This window comes from Salmo trutta, chromosome 40 (assembly GCF_901001165.1).
Source record: "Salmo trutta chromosome 40, fSalTru1.1, whole genome shotgun sequence".
NCBI classification, from domain to species: Eukaryota; Metazoa; Chordata; class Actinopteri; order Salmoniformes; family Salmonidae; genus Salmo; species Salmo trutta.
This window is the reverse complement of record NC_042996.1, coordinates 10,703,691-10,726,316: the sequence shown is the minus strand read 5'-3', so window position 1 is coordinate 10,726,316 and position 22,626 is coordinate 10,703,691. Positions and strand designations below refer to the sequence as shown.

The 22,626-nt window shown below is 42.2% G+C and overlaps 1 protein-coding gene across 3 annotated transcripts in view; it reads left to right on the top strand.

Moving 5' to 3' along the window:
• Positions 1–22,305, top strand: part of LOC115179970 (PRKC apoptosis WT1 regulator protein) — a 76,653-nt gene extending 54,348 nt beyond the window's left edge. Inside the window, exons 4-7 of one of the 3 annotated variants that reach the window (XM_029741792.1) lie at positions 7,888–7,919; positions 12,170–12,284; positions 13,661–13,765; positions 18,970–22,305. In XM_029741792.1, the coding sequence (XP_029597652.1) occupies positions 7,888–7,919; positions 12,170–12,284; positions 13,661–13,765; positions 18,970–19,056 (339 nt within the window). In that variant the 3' untranslated portion in view covers positions 19,057–22,305. Of the gene's footprint in view, positions 1–7,887; positions 7,923–12,169; positions 12,285–13,660; positions 13,766–18,969 lie in introns of all 3 variants that reach the window. The other 2 variants (XM_029741793.1, XM_029741791.1) reach the window with 2 other exon arrangements.
• The last annotated feature ends 321 nt before the right edge of the window (positions 22,306–22,626 follow it).

Here is a 22,626-nt window from a genome sequence, read left to right as displayed (position 1 = left end):
TGCCATTTCATATTTTTGTATTGACTTTTAACAGGTACATTTTAAAAGGTCCTTATCTACCTAAAAAATGATGGGTAAATATACATACGTGTCAAACTTAAACTACAATTCGGCTTTTATTAAGCTGGGATTTCAGAAATTTTACTGGGCTGTCAAGCTCACAAAGGCTTTCAGATCGCATACACCCATAAATTCCTTTTTAAACAATGTGCATGTGATTTATGGGAGGGAGAGCATTGCCACTGCAATATTCCTCTTTTCCTGGAGTCACACAAAAATATAGGCTACAATATCATGTTGACATTTATGTTGAGCATGTTTTGCTACTCTAGTGGAAGTAATATTTGACGTGTGTATTTACGGTGTATATATTATAAATACCTCAAGTGCGACTCGTAATAAGAATAATATTTAGCCTATTAAAATGTTTATCTGACTCCATAAAGATAATTAGCAATATGCCAGAACACTATAATTGAGTTACAGTAATAGGCAATCAAGAAATGTCTGAGAATGGAATTCGAAATACAAGTGTATTTAATTACTTTGGAAAATTAATGGATTCACATACAATCTGAAGTTACAAGGCAATACTGACATTAACAAAGCATTATACTATGCATGATGAAAGAGAGAAATCATAGCATGAAAGGCTATGCCACAGAAATCCATGGGTTAGAGAAAGGTCAGGAAGATAAAAGAGAAAGAACCTTGAATCTTAGACTCTTTTATAAGCATCTGAGTTGTTTGGATTCAAAATCTGAGTTGTTGGCCAATAGTATTACTGTAAAGTTAACCTCCAATCAGATATCAGATCTACATGATGTGACCTTTGCTTCTCAGAGGTGAGACAATGGGGGTTGGAGAAATAAAACTGAGAATGCTGAATTCCTAAGACAACACAGAGGAGTTTCTTGCGGTTGAAAAGTCACTTCAGGGGTTGCCCTACCCTACAGTACGATTAGTCCTATTTAGATACCTGTCTGCTGCCTACAATTAAAAAGGCAGTTGGCGAGGACATTTGTTAGCAAGATATCAATGTGCATGATGTCTAACAAAGCAGAGTGAGGGTAGGAAAAAATATGAAACGTGGACAAAACAGTGACTTTTTCAAATCATCCTATGGAGGTTCATCCAGGTCAGCTTTTACATTTCTTTACATAATCGGAAAGAGCAGATTGTAAGGTTTCTAACATACAATCACTTACAAACTCTGAAAAATGAGGGCAATGGGCTCTGTTTCAAAAATCACTTTTTTTGTTACATGACAGCGTTGTGTGGGAAAAGTAACGTAATTAATCCCAAAATATGCTATTTCATTCTTTTGAAATTGCATTTGATTAGTCTTATAATGGTTCTTAGGACCTGCCTAAACAAATGAATAATGGATTTCTTTGTGATGGTATATATTCAATGGATTTATAAAAATAGATGCTTACCCACATCTGCATACCCCCTTTTTTAAAATGTTAAATAAAGGTTACATTTAAAAATATATATATATATATATATATATATATATATATATATATATAACTAAGCAAGTCAGTTAAGAACAAATTCTTATTTACAATGACGGCCTACACCGGCCAAACCCGGACGATGCTGGGCCAATTGTGCGCCGCCCTATGGGACTCACAATCACGGCCGGTTATGATACAGCCTGAATTCGAACCAGGGTGTCTGTAGTGACACTTCTAGCACTGAGATGCAGTGCCTTAGACCGCCACGCCACTCAGGAACCCCTACTCCCACTGTCACCGGTGCCGGCATGTGCACAGGATATATAAATGGTTTACCCTGGCACAAGTGGTAAAAATGGGACTGTTTGAAAGGGGGTCATCCCCCCCCCAAAAGGTTTTTATAGGTAACATACTCTAAATCCCATGTGATTTGTGAATCTTAGACAGACAAACATGCACACAAGCACACACACACTGCCTCCTGTCGATGCAACATAGAGGTATTTTTCAGTTTGATTGTTTTCTACTAAGATCCCATTGTAAATCTCTTTCTTCCGTCATATGTATACCTATGAAAACAAAAGAACGCCAGCTGTCCCTACCCCAGCTTCATGAAAGACACAACTCTGCACTGACTTCGCTGTCAGCATCCTACAATCTAAATTCAGAGACTGGCTACCCCCTGACCGGAGGCAGGAACACCCGCAGCCAAAACAAACTGACTATACCAAAGTCTAGAACAGAAAGGTACATGACGTCACCAATCCCATGTTTCTGCTCATTGATTAATGAGTCACTTTAAGACAACAGGACATTATTGATTTTTTTATAGATTTTTTCCTGTTGTTTGTTTATTTTGTTACTGTTATCCATGAATATGTTGTATGCTCATGGATTTCTGTTTGTATTGACTTCTATATGAGTGTTGAAACCAAATTTTTTTTACATAAGAGCTGGAAATGTAACATGAATACAGCTTATTCATAGTGTTGTTTCCGAGGCTTTCCTGAGGCCTGTCAGTTCTCTGTGATAGTGGCTCTTAGGGCTGCAGCAGAGGCTGTTAATTAAGGATCCGCCCCTTTTGTTCAATTTTGGGCTCAAATGACATACCCAAATCTAACTGCCTGTAGCTCAGGACCTGAAGCAAAGATATGCATATTCCTGATACCATTTGAAAGGAAACACTTTGAAGTTTGGAAATGTGAAATTAATGTAGGAGAATATAACGCATTAGATCTGGTAAAAGATGTTTTTTTTTTGTATCTTTGAAATGCAAAATAATGGCCATAGTGAATTATTCTAGCCCTGGTGCAATTTAGACTTTGGCTACTAGATGGCAACAGTGTATGTGCAAAGTTTTAGAGCAATCCAATGAACTATTGCATGTCTATTCAAAATGTTGTATCAAGACTGCCCAAATGTGCCTAATTTGGTTTATTCATACATTTTCAAGTTCATATTTGTGTACTCTCCTCAAACAATAGCACGGTATTCTTTCACTGCAATAGCTACTGTATTGGACAGTGCAGTTATAATAACAAGAATGTAAGCTTTCTGCCCATATCAGATATGTCTATGTCCTGGGAAATGTTCTGTTACTTACAACGTCATGCTAATCACATTAGCGCACATTAGCTCAACCATCCCGAGGGTGGGACACCGGTCTGTAGAGATCCTTAAGAGGTTTTAAGCATGACAAATAGAGCCGCGCAGCCCCATAATGCAGCACTGTGAAGTATCCTCACTTAAATTGCATTAACCTTGTCTCAGCAACTCCCAGCCCGGGATGCAAGACAACACACTGGGAAGCAACCGCCGCACGGTGGACTGTTAATGTGATGAATGCCAACTGTGAATATCTGAAAACAAGTAATTTTTTTCAACGTGGCACGCAGCAGCAGCGTCGTGTTTCTCTCTCACACAACTCTCTACTGAACACCCAGGCAGGCCTTAGAGTCCTTGACACCCTTGGTATTCATGGGAGTTGTTCAGAGCAGCACACAGCTCCATGAAAGGGCTGACAGACACTCACATTTATGGTTGTGTAACCCTTGTGTGTTTTATACACGCCAGATTAAGACACTTTCAGGTATGCATGCATGTTGGGTTGTGAGCATGAAGACATTTCCGTTCTCTGCAAGTTAATGGACAATAAAGTACATCTTGTTTTATCTAGTCAAATATCTATTTGAACATTGTGCACCTCAACATGCGAGAGCTGCTGTAATCTACTGCTCTCTTGATCGTGTGTTTATAAATCCCAGGGTTTATAGGAAAACATTTGCTATGTTAACTAACCTTTGGATCTGATTTGAACTTATCACTATGGAAATATACAGACAACTGCCAAAATAAAGGAAACACTTGAGTAAATGAGGAATACAAAGTACTGTATATTGAAAGCAGGTGCTTCCACAAAGGTGTGGTTCCTAAATTAATTAAGCAATTAACCTCCCCGGGTGCACAACTGAGCAAGAGGACAAGTACATTAGAGTGGCTAGTTTGAGAAACAGATGCCTCACAAGTCTTCAACTGGCAGCTTCATTAAATAGTACCCGCAGAACACCACTCTCAACGTCAACAGTGAAGAGGCGACTCCGGGATGCTGGCCTTCTAGGTAGAGTTCCTCTGTCCAGTGTCTGTGTTCTTTTGCCCATCTTAATCTTTTATTTTTATTGGCCAGTCTTAGATATGGCTTTTTCTTTGCAACTCTGCCTAGAAGGCCAGCATCCCGGAGTCGCCTCTCCACTGTTGACATTGAGACTAGGGTTTTGCGGGTACTATTTAATGAAGCTGCCATTGAGGACTTGTGAGGTGCCTGTTTCTCAAACTAGACACTAATGTACTTGTCCTTTTGTTCAGTTGTGCACCGGGGCCTCCCACTCCTCTTTCTATTCTGGTTAGAGACAGTTTGCGTTGTTCTGTGAAGGGAGTAGTACACAGCGTTGTACGAGATCTTCAGTTTCCTGGCAATTTCTCGCATGGAATAGCCTTCATTTCTGAGAAGAAGAATAGACTGACGAGTTTCAGAAGAAAGTGCTTTGTTTCTTGCCATTTTGAGCCTGTAATCGAACCCACAAATGCTGACGCTCCAGATACTCAACAAGTCTAAATAGTCCAGTTTTATTACTTCTTTAATCAAAACAACAGTTTTCAGCTGTGCTAACATAATTGCAAAAGGCTTTTCTAACGATGAATTAGCCTTTTAAAATTATAAACTTGGACTAGCTAACACAATGTGCCATTGGAACACAGGAGTATTGGTTGCTGATAATGGGCCTCTGTATGCCTATGTAGCTATTCCATAAAAAATCTGCCATTTACAGCTACAATAGTTATTTGCCACATTAACAATGTCTACATTGTATTTAGGATCAATCTGATTGTTATTTTAATGGACAAAGAAATGTGCTTTTCTTTCAAAAACAATTTCTAAGTGACCCCAAACTTTTGAATGTATGTGTGTGTGGTGTATATACAGTTGAAGTCGGAAGTTCACATACACCTTAGCCAAATACATTTAAACTCAGTTTTTCACAATTCCTGACATTTAATCCTAGTAAAAATTCCCTGTCTTAGGTCAGTTAGGATCACCACTATTATAAGAATCTGAAATGTCAGAGTAATAGTAGAGAGAATTATTTATTTCAGCTTTTATTTATTCCATCACATTCCCATTGGGTCAGAAGTTTACATACACTCAGTATTTGGCAGCATTGCCTTTAAATTGTTTAACTTGGGTCAAACGTTTCGAATAGCCTTTCACAAGCTTCTCACAATAAGTTGGGTGAATCTCTGGTCCATTCCTCCTGACAGAGCTGGTGTAATTGAGTCCGGTTTGTAGGCCTCCTTGCTCGAAACACTCTTTTTCAGTTCTGCCCACAAATGTTCTATAGGATTGAGGTCAGGGCTTTGTGATGGCCACTCCAATACCTTGACTTTTTTGTCCTTAAGCCATTTTGCCACAACTTGGAAGTATGCTTAGGGTCATTGTCCATTTGGAAGACCCATTTGCGACCAAGCTTTAACTTCCTGACTGATGTCTTGAGATGTTGCTTCAATATATATCCACATAATTGTCCTCCCTCATGATGCCATCTATTTTGTGAAGTGCACCAGTCCCTCCTGCTGCAAAGCACCCCCACAACATGATGCTGCCACCCCCGTGCTTCACGGTTGGGATGGTGTTCTTCGGCTTGCAAGCTTCCCCCTTTTTTCTCCAAACATAACGATGGTCATTATGGCCAAACAGTTCTATTTTTGTTTCATCAAACCAGAGGACATTTCTCCAAAAAGTACAATCTTTTTCCCCATGTGCAGTTGCAAACTGTAGTCTGGCTTTTTTTATGGTGGTTTTGGAGCAGTGGCTTCTTCCTTGCTGAGCGGCCTTTCAGGTTACGTCAATATAGGACTCGTTTTACTGTGGATATAGATACTTTTGTACCTGTTTCCTCCAGCATCTTCACAAGGTCCTTTGCTATTGTTCTGGGATTGATTTGCACTTTTCGCACCAAAGTACGTTCATCTCTAGGAGACAGAATGCGTCTCTTTCCTGAGCGGTATGAAGGCAGTGTGATCACATGGTGTTTATACTTGCAAACTATTGTTTGTACAGATGAATGTGGTACCTCCAGGCGTTTGACAATTACTCCCAAGGATGAACCAGACTTGTGGAGGTCTACAATTTATTTTTCTGAGGTCTTGGCTGATTTCTTTTGATTTTCCCATGATGTCAAGCAAAGAGGCACTGAGTTTGAAGGTAGGCCTTGAAATACATCCACAGGTACACTTCCAATTGACTCAAATTATGTCAATTAGCCTATCAGAAGCTTCTAAGGAGGCCATGACACCATTTTCTGGAATTTTCCAAGCTGTTTAAAGGCACAGTCAACTTAGTGTATGTAAACTTCTGACCCACTGGAATTGTGATACAGTGAATTATAGGTGAAATAATCTGTCTGTAAACAATTGTTGGAAAAATGATTACTTATTATTATTATTAATACTTATAAACTGTCAAAATAAAGAAAGTTGCACACTCCATGTATAATCTCCCAGCAATTGAATGGGTATTTACCAACGTTTTGGCATCACTGTGCCTTCCTCAGTAACAATTACTTGTGTCATGCACAAAGTAGATGTCCTAACCGACTTGCCAAAACCATAGTTTGTTAACAAGAAATTTGTGGAGTGGTTGAAAAACACGTTTTAATAACTCCAACCTAAGTGTATGTAAACTTCCGACTTCAACTGTATGTATAGAAAGCCAGAGCATCTAGGAACAACTGTACCAATTCATAAACCATAGTACTTTACACACTACACTTACAGATCTGCATTTAGACAAGCATTTGAAGTGCTCTATGGAAGTTCTGTACCATACAAAATTATTCAGAATTCTCTATAGCGAGAAAGCTACATCTTATGTCTTTTGAAGTCCTAAAGCCTCTAAGTAAGTGTGATTTCCTTTGAAGTTCTTACAGAGCTTATTAAGAGGCCTCTCTGGTTCTGCTGTCAGGGAGACGGCTACAGTAGGGACTAAGATCCGGCACCAACTAAACCACACTCTCTGATCGAGGAGAGGCAGAGACCCTCAAAAGCACCAGAGGAGTTGCATTGTTCAGGGCCTGAGGGGAGGAATAGATATCCATCCGTAGTGTGTATGCATCTCTGGTCCTGACTTCTTTCTGAAATTGAGATATTTTTGTACCATAGGGATCAGTGGGGACATTGCCGATGTATCGACCTTTAACTCTAAGATTATAGTGGATTGGGAAAAATGATTAACATGTGCACCTCGCGTTACACAACAGATTGTATGCATGGTACAACTGGAGGCTGTGTGGTGATCGGTAAGCTATTAGATTCAGGGGAACTATCTGTCAGTTCAGCAGCAGAGGTTCAAGAAGGTTTATACACAACCTACAGGCTCTCTGTAGTAGCTACTCCTGATGACTTTCTTCTGATTTTGACGCAATGCTATTTTGTTGTCGTGTCTCTGTGTTGCACACAATCGTGTGTGTGTGTGTGTGCGTGCTCATCCAAGGCAGATTAATCAGGAAAGGTGGGCTTTCTGTCAGGCAGTGACAAGCTTTTCTTGCTGATTTATTTTGAGTCTCCTCAGTGCATTTCACAATCTGGACACAGGTGTTGAATACAAAAATGCTGACTAAACCGTTTCATAACTCAAGCTACAGATCATAATTTTCCTCAGGCACATAGAGTATTCATCCTAACAAACATATCCGCGTCTGGTGTGTATGATAGTCTTCCCTTGCCTTTGTTCATGTATTTCTTAGCAATTAGAAATCTCCCTCCCCCTGACATAACCCACCAGTATGTAATATACTGTCCAAAAGACACCCTGGCCCTTTGTTGTCTGAGTATTCCCTTCCTCTAACATGGTTGTTCTTTGTTTTCCTAGGATACTCCAAGATCCGGGAGTGGCCACCACCAGTGGTGAGAAACATTCTCTATTACTTCTGTTGAGAATATTATTGTGTCTGGTATGGTGGGAGTGAAGGTGCTGATAAGTGAAGAAACAAAGAACCTGGAAGACAAGGAAGCAGTTTAGGTCATGAATTACCATAGCAGATGACCTTGCATGTACTTAAATAGATTTTGAAAATTGAAAATGTCCTCAGAACATCTAGTTCCAGTTTGATTTCATTGCATCAGCACAGCTTAACTCACCGGGTGTCCTCTAGTACAGGGTTTCCCAACCTCGATCCTGGGGCACACCCTAATTCAAGTAAGCTTTGATTATTTGAATCAGCTGTGTACCCAGGGGGGCCCCAGGGCCGAGTTTGGGAAAACCTGCTCTAGTAGTTGACTAAGCCAACAACAGGCGTGTACATTTTGTTCAGACTATCGTTCGACAAGTTTGCAGGCCATGCAACATTGACGTGACATGAGGGCATAGCAAGCCGATCCGATGTCTCGATAAGGAATTGAAGTTCAATCAAGGTCGGAAAGAGTTGTTGCTGATTACAGCTTACATCCTCTTTATACCACACACTTAAAACCTATTACGACACCAATCCCGTTAGCGGGATTGAGTTTGACAGTAGCCAGTGAAAAATCAGAGCGCCATATTCAAAACCACAAATCTAATAATTTCTATTTCTCAAACATAGGACTATTTTACACCATTTTATAGATACACTTCTCCTGAATCGAACCACGTTGTCCGATTTCAAAAAGACTTTACAGCGAAAGCAAAACATTAGATTATGTTAGGAGAGTACATCGACACAAATAACCACAGCCATTTTCAAAGCAACTACATGCATCACAAATACCCAAAACACAGCTAAATGAAGCACTAACCTTTGACGATCTTCATCAGATGACACTCCTAGGATATCATGTTACACAATACATGCATTTTTTGTTCGATAAAGTTCATATTTATATATAAAAACAGCATTTTACATTGGCGCGTGAAGTTCAGAAAATATTTGCCCTCAAATACTGCCGGTGAATCAGCACCACAATTTACAAAAATACTTGTCATAAACGTTGATAAAATATTAAACTGTCATTCAAAGAATTCTAGAAGAACATCGCCTTTATGCTAACGCTGTGAAAGATTTCAAAAAAGCTTCACGAGGAAAGCACTCTTTGCAATAATCTGAGTACTGCGCTCAGAAAAATACACTAGGCAATACAGATAGCCGCCATTTTGGAGTCATCTAAAATCATAAATTGCATTAGAAATATTCCCTTACCTTTGTTGATCTTCATCAGAAGGCACTTCCAGGCATCCCAGGTCCACAATAAATGTTGTTTTGTTCGATAAACTCCATCATTTATGTCCAAATAACTCCTTGTTGTTCGCGCGTTCAGTTCAGCTACTCCAAATGTAGGAAGTGCGTGGACAATGTCACGACGAAAAGTTTAAAAAAAGTTGTATTTACGTTCGTTCAAACATGTCAAACGTTGTAAAACACCAATCTTTAGGGCCTTTAGAACGTGAAGATTCAGTAATATTTCAACCGGACGGTTCCTGTCATGAAAAACGTTTTGGAACAGAGCTACCTCTCTCGTGAACACGCACCAATGAAGTGATATCCTTCCCTGGGTGACCAACTTCCCAGCCTTCTCATTCGGTCTCTGTTCATCGTAGACGCCTCAAACAACTTTCTAAAGACTGTTGACATCTAGTGGAAGCCTTACTACGTCACTGTGTGTTCAATAGGAAATGACTTGAAGAGAGCCCATGCATCCAGATTTCCACTTCCTGGTAGGATTTCTCTCAGGTTTTTGCTTGCAATATGAGTTCTGTTATACTCACAGACATCATTCAAACAGTTTTAGAAACTTCAGAGGGTTTTCTATCCAAATCTACTAATATGCATATCCTAGCTTCTGAGTTTGAGGAGGTGGCAGTTTAATATGGGCACATATTTTTTCCGAAATTGTCAATACTGCCCCCTATCCCTAAAGGGCTGCAAGAGGTTTTAATATGATTGACTTATCGGAGCATACAAGAGTCAATTCATCCACACCAAGTCAGTATATTTCTTGCTTATGGTGCGGCCATTGACACCTCAATTTATCTTCTTGCTACACGTTAAATGTCCAAAGCCATAGCCATTGACACCTCAGTTTTGCTGGACACCACACTGCTAAATTCCCAACCACCATTTGGACATTCTTTTCCACTATTTGCATAAGGACAATCACCATCAAATTGTTAAGTTCTGTGTGATCCCGGCCCAGTTCACCGGCTAACGCTCCCAATCTGGCCCAGTAATGATGTCCTCCTGTGATTGGCTGGCCTCCACTGTCGGATGGTCCAGTGTTGTGGAGCAGAGTGGCTGCCAGGTGGGCGCCACAAGATGGTGGAAATATTGGACAACCCTGTCTCTGTGAACTCCAACGAAACTATACAACAGGCTGCTAATGCATTCACACCATCCTCTCTCACTACACTATCACTATGGTCGATATGGGCTATTATAGCGATCAGCCTGTTGCTGGTTGTCAGTCTTTGGAGATGGCTTATGACTTTAAGATGGATGGGCCTTCTCTGTTCCCCTGGGCTCTGCTAGCAGACCACACCAGGCGTCTCAGTGCTTGTTGTGTGTGGACATTGGGTTACCACTCTGTTATTGGCGCTGCCTCTCCTCTCCAACCCCCACCTGCTGAGACCTCCAGGAGTGGATCATTGCCTCTGCCTCTCTCCCGTGCGCTCTCTGCAGGGCGCTAATGGACCAGAGTGGGGTGATTAGCACTGAGGGCATGGCCGTTTAGACTGGGTGCCTGGCAGATGCTGCAAGCCCTAGAGACAGAGGGATGTTGAGAGTTTGTGTGTTTGCATCTACAAGGGCGGAGTGGCCTCGAAGACATTCTGCCAAAACCATTTCATTCACTTGGCGTAGGCAAGTGCCATGGAGAGCATTTCAAGGACTTTCTCTCTATCATCAAAAGCAATGGGCACAACACTCTTTAGTTCTGAAAAGAGTGAGTGAAAATAATTTCTGTGGGCTCAGCCTCTGAGTTACTGAGGAAGTAAATGTCAAATAGCCCCAAAAAACTGCAGTACTACCTGAGTGTTTGTATTATGAGTGGTGGAGCTTCCTGTCTAAATAAAAGAGATGGAAGGGGAGATGGGTCTGCTTTTTGCTATTTCTACTTCTTAGGGAGCTTGTGTAGTCTCAAAACTATATTTATTTACTGCTCAGCATAAGTAGGTATTCAACCCCGTTTAAGAAATATTGAAGTTTGCTTTCCTGTAATGCAGACATACTGTACTCCTCCAAGAGACTGGTATCACTCTTAACTTAACTGGTCTATTGAATGCCCAGTAGGTAGCAGCCTGAACACACTTCTACAGGTGGTATACAATGGAATATTATGCTTTTCTGTAGCAATTCCAGAAGCTTCCCTTTTTTTCTTTTTTTGTGGTCCTTTTTGAGAAATATGCAGATAACCCTCTTAAGCAATGAGGCGAAGCCCAGAGGCTGCCCAATAATTTGATTCCAGGAGAGAGTTATTGGACCGGGCACAATCCGCATGAGTAAATATGAGGAGCGCAACTCATTCCAAGACTTCCACGTCGGTAATTATTGAAATAAAGCCGCCAGGAAATAAGTTCCAATATTCCCCTCGCTGCCCTCGAGAGTCTTCTCTCAGAGAAGAGCGAGAACGAGAGAGAGAGAAAGGGGGAGAGAGCTGTTTATGTTCCTCACTAGCAGACCAAGGACCCCGGAGCACCTCTTTTCACTAGCCGATGAATAGGGACGCTTTGTTTGCTAATGACATGAAGTGGATTTATGCAGGGCGCTCTTTACACATCTCAGCATTCAAGATGGTCATATTGAAATTGCCTCATATTCAGAATCCATTCCTCGCCCTTCGAGATGATAGAACTCTGACAGCTTTTATGTTCTAATGGGATAAGAGGTATAAATACTTGTTCGCTTCACACTTAAGTCTGACCATTAGAGCTGTATTGTGCGTTCAACAGGCTCTGAGTCATACACTACAACAGCTTTTCAGTTTTTATGTGATGCTTTTGAATGTCAGGGAACTTTCAAAAGGTTTATACGTTCCTTATTGGATTTACTTCACAAACTACAGGTTTGTGTGCACGCGCGTTGTGAACGTGTACCGTACCCAGTTCTATTATGGATATGAGTCATTGTTGAAAGCATGGACATTGGTGTTGGTCAGAAGTATTGATGTGTGTGTTGTTGCAGCAGCTCTGGGGGTCCTGGTTCTGAGGAGGAGGCGGGGGGGAACAGTCGACACCGCCACGGCAACCGCCACGGCAACGCCGGAGGACTGGAGAGGAGGATGGAGGAACTGGAAAAGGTACTCAAAATTAGGCTTGCTCTACCAAGTGTGCAATCGGTCACTCCCCCTCATGCATTGAACGCATTGAACGCATTGGATTAGTGCAAGCAAGCATAGCTGTGGGGGAAGGTTCCGCATTAGGCCTATCGTTCACTAGTTGACAACTGTATTTCAACACAGGCCTATCCATCATCACTATCCAATGTTTATAATGTGACTGTGATGTTTGAAATATTAAAATACGACATGTTTTAGTTGATTATTTCAGAATGACTGTTATGCTTCTTGGCACATTTGACATTTTATTGTTGGTATTTGTTATCCTTCCTGTCTACTGCTATTTCTCTGTCTATATCCATCTCACGTTTCCTGAGAGCCCTGTGTTTGTCTCTCTGTCCATCTGTCACAGGGGCAGAGAGACTTTGATAGGTCTCCTCTCCCCAGGCCCTGCTGCTATAACTGTTTTTAAAGCATCTATCAGCATCCTGATAAATCTTGAGGATTTCTTTTTAACAGATGAATTCCTCTCCGAGTCGTTTGAGCGGCTGCCCAGTCTGGCCTCGCTGTTCGTCTTCAATCAGATGTAGCCCTTCCTATATTCCTGTCTGCAATAACTCCTCTGTGTTCAGTCAGAGAATGTTTTTTACTGGAGTTAGGGAGAGGGGAAGATTTCTCTTCCCCATCACCCTGTTCTTATGAAACACTTTGTACTCCCTCTCAATCACTTTTTAGATTCTCAAATGTCATCCCGGTCCAGTCCATTTATAAAAGAAAAACTACTTCTTTCACTTGCCACGACGCCTGTAAATTGAGAGTTTGCTTATCACTGGCGAGTTCGAGAGAGCAGTCGGTGCACTTTAGTTTTGTATTGATTTCAGCAAATTCTGTTGCTGGTCTCTGGCTTGTTTAAATGCAGTAGATTTCATAGCTTTATACAACCTTGACAAATGTGCAGCGTCCTTGATTGCTTTGAGTATCGCATTGTAGTGTCATTCATCATGATGTATTACTTTGAAGCTTCAGTTACCCATGTAACTCGGGTAACCCTCCATAAAATAACATTTATCTTCAGCGACCTGAAGATTTATGGTCGCCACGGTATGGACATCATGCTACATTGTTTTGATGTTTTCTCGCTGCTATATGGGTTTCAATGGAAACCAGTTTACGCTTATCTGTAGTAAAAACAAAGTTTAGTTGGAGAAGCAGATTCCTGGCGAGCCTTCATTTCGCAGCGTAAATATCATCTTGAAACGTGACCATATGTCCACATGGCTGAGGCTTCTATATTTGTTCTCGCTCTGTCTCTGTCTCTGTCTGTGTGTGTGGACCATACCGAAGTGCTGCAGTATGCGTTCTAACGTTAACAGAGCTCTTTGCCCCTTCTTCCTCAGGAGCTGGCCAGACAGAGGCAGGAGAACGGGCAGCTGCTGAAAGCCCACCAGGATAAAGACGACCTGATTGGAAAGCTGAAGGAGGAGATTGACTTGCTGAATAGAGTGAGTGTTGGAGAGGGTTCACCCAGGGTTGAGAGGGTAGAGTTGGGCTAGGCTGGGGAGTGTTGGAGAGGGTCAACCAGGGTTGAGAGGGTAGAGTTGGGCTAGAGTGGGGAGTGTTGGAGACTGTCATCCAGGGTTGAGAGGGTAGAGATGGGCTAGAGTGGGGAGTGTTGGAGACTGTCATCCAGGGTTGAGAGGGTAGAGTTGGGCTAGAGTGGGGAGTGTTGGAGACTGTCATCCAGGGTTGAGAGGGTAGAGATGGGCTAGAGTGGGGAGTGTTGGAGACTGTCATCCAGGGTTGAGAGGGTAGAGGTGGGCTAGAGTGGGGAGTGTTGGAGACTGTCATCCAGGGTTGACAGGGTAGAGATGGGCTAGAGTGGGGAGTGTTGGAGACTGTCATCCAGGGTTGAGAGGGTAGAGGTGGGCTAGAGTGGGGAGTGTTGGAGACTGTCATCCAGGGTTGAGAGGGTAGAGGTGGGCTAGGGTGGGGAGTGTTGGAGACGGCCACCTAGGGTTGAGAGGGTAAAGATGGGCTAGTGTGGGCAGCCTCTAAGGCACTGAGAGTTTAAGGTATTTTGAAGAGGTTACTATACAGATGTTAGAGCAACAAGGCTAGATCTACTTTCACAATTATTCAAATCAAATTATATTGGTCACATACACATGGTTAGCAGATGTTATTGCGAGTGTAGCGATATGCTTGTTCTTCTAGTTCCGACAGTGCAGCAATATCTAACATGTAATTTAACAATTCCACAACAATTACCTAATACACACAAATCTAAGTAAGGAATGGAATAAGAATATAAAGATATGGATGAGTGATGACCGAGCGGCATAGGCAAGATGCAATAGATGGTATAAAATACAGTATATACATCTGAGGGGAGTAATGCAAGATATGTAAACATTATTAAAGTGGCCAATGATTTCAAGTCTGTATGTAGGCAGCAGCCTCCCTGTGTTAGTGATGGCTGTTTAACAGTCTGATGGCCTTGAGATAGAAGCTGTTTTTCAGTCTCTCGGTCCCAGCTTTGATGCACCTGTACTGACCTCGCCTTCTGGATGATAGCGGGGTGAACAGGCAGTGGCTCGGGTGGTTGTTGTCCTTGATGATCTTTTTGGCCTTCCTGTGACATCAGGTGCTGTAGGTGTCCTGGAGGGCAAGTAGTTTGCCCCCGGTGATGCTGTGTGCAGACTGCACCACCCTCTGGAGAGCCTTGCGGTTGTGGGCGGTGCAGTTGCTGTACCAGGCGGTGATACAGCCCGACAGGATGCTCTCAATTCTGCTCTCAATTGTATTATACATGAATAGTATGCTACTTAAATGATAATGTATGGTGCCCTTCTAGTCTAGAACACAGGTATAGATAGTAATGTATACCTATGTGTTGTTTTTTTTGCCAGTAATCCTTTTATGGACAACTCTGTCTTGCCACGTCTAACTGCCACAGTTAAAGATGCACAATGCAGAAATAGCTCCACCATTTCCTGGTAGCAAATATTCTTATCGTTCACTTAATTTCAGTTTGTGGCAACTGGCAAGTATAGTGTAGGGAATCATTGTACCATTTAAACAGCTGGGAAATATGTTTTCCATAACCCAAAATATTGTATTTTCAGTTGTTTAAAGCTGGTGTACAAAACTGAAAGAAAAAAATTGTATCTTAAGGGAAGCTTATAAATAGTACACGTAGAAAAGATCTTCCACTTTTTGACTTGCTTTCAATGAGAATTACTGATCTATAACACACGTTTCTATGTGAATTTGGTCAGGTCACCCAAAAAGTTACATACTGCAACTTTAATCTTATCATAGTTTCTCTTAATTGTCAGTTGAAAGCTTGTCAATTTTAGTAACTGTGCACTGCAGAGGAAACTTGGAGCTATTCAGTCTCTCACAGCTGTGTTGAGTGAAGCCGAGGACTAAATAGAACCGATTGCCAAATTACCACGTCACTATCTGCAGGCAATCAGCTTGATATTGTAAAGCTGCTTCTCGGATAAGCAGAAGATTACAATTATCCAGCGCTTGCAAGGATTAACACTCGCACAGGCACCCCCCAAAAAAGTCATTTTCTGATGTTCTCTCTTTATCTCCCGTACCCCAACCTCTGAACTGGATCTGATTGGTGTTTTATCAACATTTTAAACTCATTGTCAACCGCACGGGTCGTAACCCCATCCGATTCTGGTCTACAGAGCCTGAAGTAAACGATATGCAGACCCGTTGGAGGTGCAAAGCTCTTCAGTTTAACTCCCCTGCACCCCATGGCAGTTTGGAGAAAAAACTTTTGAGTTTCACTGTGTGCCTCCTGACTTAAAACAGCTGCCCTTTTCAAAACATCACATTTTCACTTCCCTGACAGAGAGTTTATCGGATCTAGTCTGAAGAAAACACTAGGCCCCTGCTATAAGTCAAGAGTGCTTAAGCCAATCAACATCCTACACGCTGTGGTTAAGAGAAACCCTTGTAGTGTGGAGTACGAGTCTGATTTCAATCATCCCCTGATATGTAACGTGACTTATAACCACTAGGGTTATCCACCTGTAATTAATTCATCATTAGTCAAGAGTTACTACATTTCCACTCCTATCCGCTCCTGAATGTTATGCAACCATTTAGTAGTCCATGCATTAGGCTAAATCCACAGACTCTGAATGTAAAGAGACAGCTGTGTCTCATGTGCCTCTTTCTCTAGAGACCAATTACATTGCTTCTCCTTGGCACCAGGGAGTCAGATCTGTGACAGCCTACAGGCCTCACCCCGTCTCCATACCTACTGTAGACCCACACTGTATACAGAGAGGCAAATACCCCACCCCCTGTCTCCATACCTACTGTAGACCCACACTGTATACAGAGAGGCAAATACCCCACCCCCTGTCTCCATACCTACTGTAGACCCACACTGTATTCAGAGAACAAATACCCCACCCCCTGTCTCCATACCTACTGTAGACCCACACTGTATTCAGAGAACAAATACCCCACCCCCTGTCTCCATACCTACTGTAGACCCACACTGTATACAGAGAGGCAAATACCCCACCCCCTGTCTCCATACCTACTGTAGACCCACACTGTATAGATAGGCAAATACCCCACCCCCTGTCTCCATACCTACTGTAGACCCACACTGTATAGAGAGGCAAATACCCCACCCCCTGTCTCCATACCTACTGTAGACCCACACTGTATAGAGAGGCAAATACCCCACCCCCTGTCTCCATACCTACTGTAGACCCACACTGTATAGAGAGGCAAATACCCCACCCCCTGTCTCCATACCTACTGTAGACCCACACTGTATACAGAGAGGCAAATACCCCACCCCTGTCTCCATACCTACTGTAGACCCACACTGTATAGAGAGGCAAATACCCCACCCCCTGTCTCCATACCTACTGTAGACCCACACTGTATACAGAGAGGCAAATACCCCACCCCCTGTCTCCATACCTACTGTAGACCCACACTGTATAGAGAGGCAAATACCCCACCCCTGTCTCCATACCTACTGTAGACCCACACTGTATAGAGAGGCAAATACCCCACCCCCTGTCTCCATACCTACTGTAGACCCACACTGTATACAGAGAGGCAAATACCCCACCCCCTGTCTCCATACCTACTGTAGACCCACACTGTATACAGTGAAACACATTCCTCAGCATTTCTCCCGATTGTTATTTATTTTATTTTTTAAATGGCATTCACTCACTTTGAAGGTTTCATATATCATTGTCTAGCTCCTAACATTGAATATTGAGAAGAAACCTCAACAGCGGATCTCTTTGCTGTTGTTTTAATCCGAGGTCAGAGTTTCTGTTTCCTGTGTCTACAGTCTTGGGCCAGTGGTCCAGTGTTCCCAGCACTCCGAGACCATCAACAAACTCTCCCCATCGCATGACCCTTGCTCACGTTATCTGGGTCACAGGTTTTGGCAATGTTTTTGGCATTGGGAAACCCAGCAGCAGGCCCCCCAAAGCCTTTCATCTGAAATATTCCAAAAGAGTTTGCAGCCTTCCTCGATGAGGCATTACAATGCAAACAAGCCCTGGGTCTACAGTTGCTGGTCAGTGTTGATTTTGCACATTTCAGGAACTTGCAAGTGTCCTCTATGCCTGGCTGTCTTTATTATCTTCACATTTCTTCATTAAGATAGCCACTGCAGTCTACAGCCTATGAGCCATCTGGCCATGTGGAGGAGGCCGTATAACTGTTAGATCAGAGAGCCCTGATAGCATCACATGAACAGGACCTCATAAGAGGCAGCATCCCTGTGGGAACACTCGCCGGGGCGATAGTGATCAGAAATGTCCCTCGGAGAGGTTACTGCAAGGCCTGATGGGAAGGCAGGAGATAAGGAACAGATCCAGTGTGGCGTCTCTTTCTCGCGGCGCTTGAAGATTGAACTGTGACTCACTAGCAAAGTTTGTTTTGTAGGGAAGGCTTGGATAAGGCTGAGGTGCTGGCAGATGATATGACCCTGGAAGACATCTGACTCTGGGAATTGGCTACATAGAATACAGGCTCAAGCAGGTGCATGCAAGTTGAAGTACATGTGGATATAATCTATTTTGGGTGATTAAATGAAATGTGAATAAAGTTATTAGTCGGTTGTAACTTAAAATGTTCAAATGGTATGCCGGAGGCCAGAAAAACAATGTCATGGCTATCGAGTGAATCTAGCAGCTGTCAGATGCGAAATGAGACGGCTTTTCTCCCCTTGTGTCAGAGCTCAGACAGTGAGCTGTTCTGTAGCCACACCATGTCTGTGGCTCTGTGACCTCCAGTGTTTGATTCGCAGACTACCTTGCTTTTTAAGTTTCCGACAAGTGCGGCTTAGCGAATCCTGACGGTCGCCTGTCGAAGTGCCGCCAGTGATGGAGGAAGCCGAAAATGAGAAGTGTCACTTTTAGATCACTGCTTTGATGAGAGGGCGTCATGGCAATGGGGCTCCTCATTTGTGTCTAATTGGAGCTGTTCAAGTTTAATTCGTTATTATCAAGGCAATTCTGCTGACGAGAGACCCGGGAGGTGAAACTCTTCGTTCCACCTCTCACTCTCTCATCTTTCTCTAAACTGACAAGCTAACTCCTCTGAGGTAAAAAATAAGGCAGATCTTGCATAATGATGGTATATGACTTCCTTTAGATCAAGCTGAAGTGGAGCTGTCGCCTTTGTTTTTGTTTTGCAGGACCTTGACGACATTGAGGATGAGAACGAGCAGCTGAAGCAGGAGAACAAAACTCTCCTGAAGGTGGTGGGCCAGCTGACGAGGTAGAACCCAACGGGCCACGGATCCCCACTTCCAAAAAGAACAAACCACCCCTCCCTCCAACGGAGTGCCCCTCCCAAGGCCTTACACCCCCTGCTCTCACCCACCTTTCCCTTTCCACCCTCGGTCCAAGTCCAGCAGCAGCATGTCCTTTCTCTGTGTCAGTGGTGTCTCTGTTGTTGTCGCTGGGTGGAAGAGGACATTTTAAAAGCAGCTTTTAGAGCCTTTGTGTCATATACGCACCTTTTAGCTTCCTCCCTAAGGATGTTTTTATTCAGTTCTGAGGGGAAACTGAAGCCACTGAGAGCTCTAGTCCTATTTAGATCCAATGGGGTGTCTAAATGAGGTTCTGTGATGGCATATTTAATGTAAATCTCTTGTACATAGGCCATTTAGATTTGTTCTTTTTGATGAATCTTAAAAAGGAAAAGGAAATTGAATGTACGTGGTGCATCACCGAGCACATGAGGGATGTTTTGTTTGTTTTAGGAACTAAAAGAGGTCTTGGACATTTTGACTCTAATGATCTGTCGACCAAGGTATATAATGCTTGCCTAGGTTATGTGCAACCGGCTCTCTGTGCTTCTGTTTATCTGCATCATTACAGTGTAAATGCATTGTCAGCCCAGTGACCATATTATCCATCTCAGCACTAAAACCTGGTCTCCATCTGCACGTGAAACAACTGGCTCTGTGATGGAGCCTATGTCATTTAGACCAAATTCAAGACAAAATCCCTGCTACCATCAGCCAAAGTGGGCATAATGCCTTGCACGTTACGGAAGTCTTTTTTGGAAATCCATTAGTTCCATTTCCCCAAGGGGAAAAAAAAAAGCCTGGTGCTTTTTCTGTTCATGTCGATGCCGCTTTTACTCTCTTGTTCCGATTTATACTTGGTACATTTTAATCACTGGGGTCGTTTCAGCTAAACTTAGGGTATGCCAGTGACATGGGTGGTGGGATAAAGTTGAAGCTTTTTACTGCATTTCTACACAATTTAAAAACTCTAAAATGGTATTCGGAGAACAAAAACAAGCTAAATTGACTCCAGCCGTAATACGCTAAACTGCTATTGCCTTTTAATGGGGATTGGAATGATTTTAGTAGCCTATTTTATATTGTTGGTGTTGAGCTAGGATATGACGACTAACTTACCCTGCCATACCCAATTGACGCCCTGATTTTAACCCAGGTGGTATATTTTCAACCTGAAGTCATTCAAATATAAATATCCCCATTATAAATCATAAAAAGCAAGCAATTTGTTTTCATTAATTCTATGCTTTATAGCCATTTCAATGTTGAAAATGAAATATTATAGTATTGTTGATGGGGAGAGGTCTTGAGGTTACACCCCAGTAGAAATACATGTGGAATCTTTCGAAATGCGTTTTGCATCTGTAACTCAAGCGTTTACAGCTTGTTCTGTTTGCAATATTGATAGGTGTAGCTGCTCTTGGTATATAGTGAGCAAGATTTATAGAGTAAGCTACTGCAGTGCATTTTGTTGTATGATAACCAAATCAACTGAAGGAACATTTTTGATTTCTCAAGACAGTGATGTGGCTGTGAGAAGTTCTATTACTTTACCCAGCTGTATTTAGATCATTGCATTACATACAGGGGCCCATTATGTGCTGAAACAAATGTGTGGCTCTTGCATCATGTACTCTGTAAAGCCCACTGGGTGGTAAAGATTTTAGGTTTTAGACATTACTGGGGTACATCTCGATATAGAAACCCCTCTTACCGGTAGACACACACACACACACACACACAACCCTTACAGAAAAAACACGTGAAACCGTGTGTTTTTGGAACACTTCACATGATGATATTTCACGTGTAGTTTCACATGTGAAGTTTCACATTAACCTTTCACATTTTCATTCAAATGTGAATCTTTTTTGGGGGATATTTTTCACTTGAGATTTCACAGGCGATGCCCTGCAAATAAAACAGATTTGTTAGAATGCACACACATTGCTTTTAACATAATGTTTTCAACTCCCACATTTGGCACACTTTGACATGCATGATTAGGTTGTGTATGTTTGTTTATACAGTCATTATTATTCCACATGTCCTCACCAAGGATTTCAACTCACAACCACTGCGTTCATTGGCATTCTGATATATCCTTACACTTTGGACTTCAAAGTAAATCTCAGCTTTGTTAAAAGTACATATTTATCGGCGTAATTTAGGAGTAATGTTAAAACAGAATAATATGCCCCACAAACATTAGACAACTGTACAGAAAACACTCAAATTGCTGCAATAAGTAAATGAATTAAACGATGAGAGAATAGTCAGATTAACTGATAAGTAAAATAGCAGTGTAGCTGGTACTCTGTTGGTAAGGTTAGAGGTGTAGGGGAATGCTACAGAGTTTGTGGCACAACAGAAAGATCAGTTTACCAGATATCCAGACGATGTTAGTTTAAATCCCAGGTGGCCTCATATTGAAAAGCCAGTAATTAACTACTAAGTGATCATGTCAAATGTAATGATATTGACATTGAGTAAAGATCTTACTATTTTAGTGAACAGCGTACCACCTACTTTAAAACCCCCATACCATGTATTTACTTTACTTATCATTATGTTACGTCCTGATGAATGGTAAAACAAAGGTCTTGAGAACATCTTACAAACATCCTAACATGTTCCTCAATGACTTTATTGGGATGTTGTGTCGTGGTCCCCTGGAGGTTTTGGTTTAGTTCCAGTTTTGTCCCAGGGATGTCCCCAAGGACGTTGTTAGGACGTTCTTGGAATGTTGTCATGGTCCCCTGGAGGTTTTATCTAGTTCCCGGTTTGTTCCAAGGATTTTCCCCAGGACGTTTTTAGCACATTCCTGGGATATTGTGTCATGGTCCCCTGGAGGTTTTATATAGTTCCCGGTTTGTTTCAAGGATGTCCCCCAGGATGTTTTTAGCACATTCTTGGGAAGTTGTGTCATAGTCCCCTGAAGGTTTTTGTCTAGCTCAAATGTCACGTAGTTTCATGTTAGTTTTGCCTCCCCATTATTGTCACATTTACTCAAATGTTGTCAAGTGTAGTTTAATGGTGTCACGTTGACATTTTGCTTCCCAAGTTGTCACATTTATTTCACATGTTATCACATGTTGTTTTACATGTCACAAAAACTTCATGTGATGTGTTTTTTCTGTAAGGGACACACACCTCGTTCTCTCTACATTATGCATGTACAGAAAATGAAGCCATTTAATAAAAGTTTGATTATCTCTCTGTCGACTCGTTAGTGTTTATTAAGGCTAATTTGATGTGATGATATGATGTCACTGAGCTGGTAATGTAACGTACAGCGGGGGTTCAGCTGTGTGCTCCCCGACCATGGTTATTCATCATCACCAATCACCTCGTAGTCTGGTAATGTAACGTACAGCGGGGGTTCAGTTGTGTGCTCCCCGACCATGGTTATTCATCATCACCAATCACCTCGTAGTCTGGTAATGTAACGTACAGCGGGGGTTCAGCTGTGTGCTCCCCGACCATGGTTATTCATCATCACCAATCACCTCGTAGTCTGGTAATGTAACGTACAGCGGG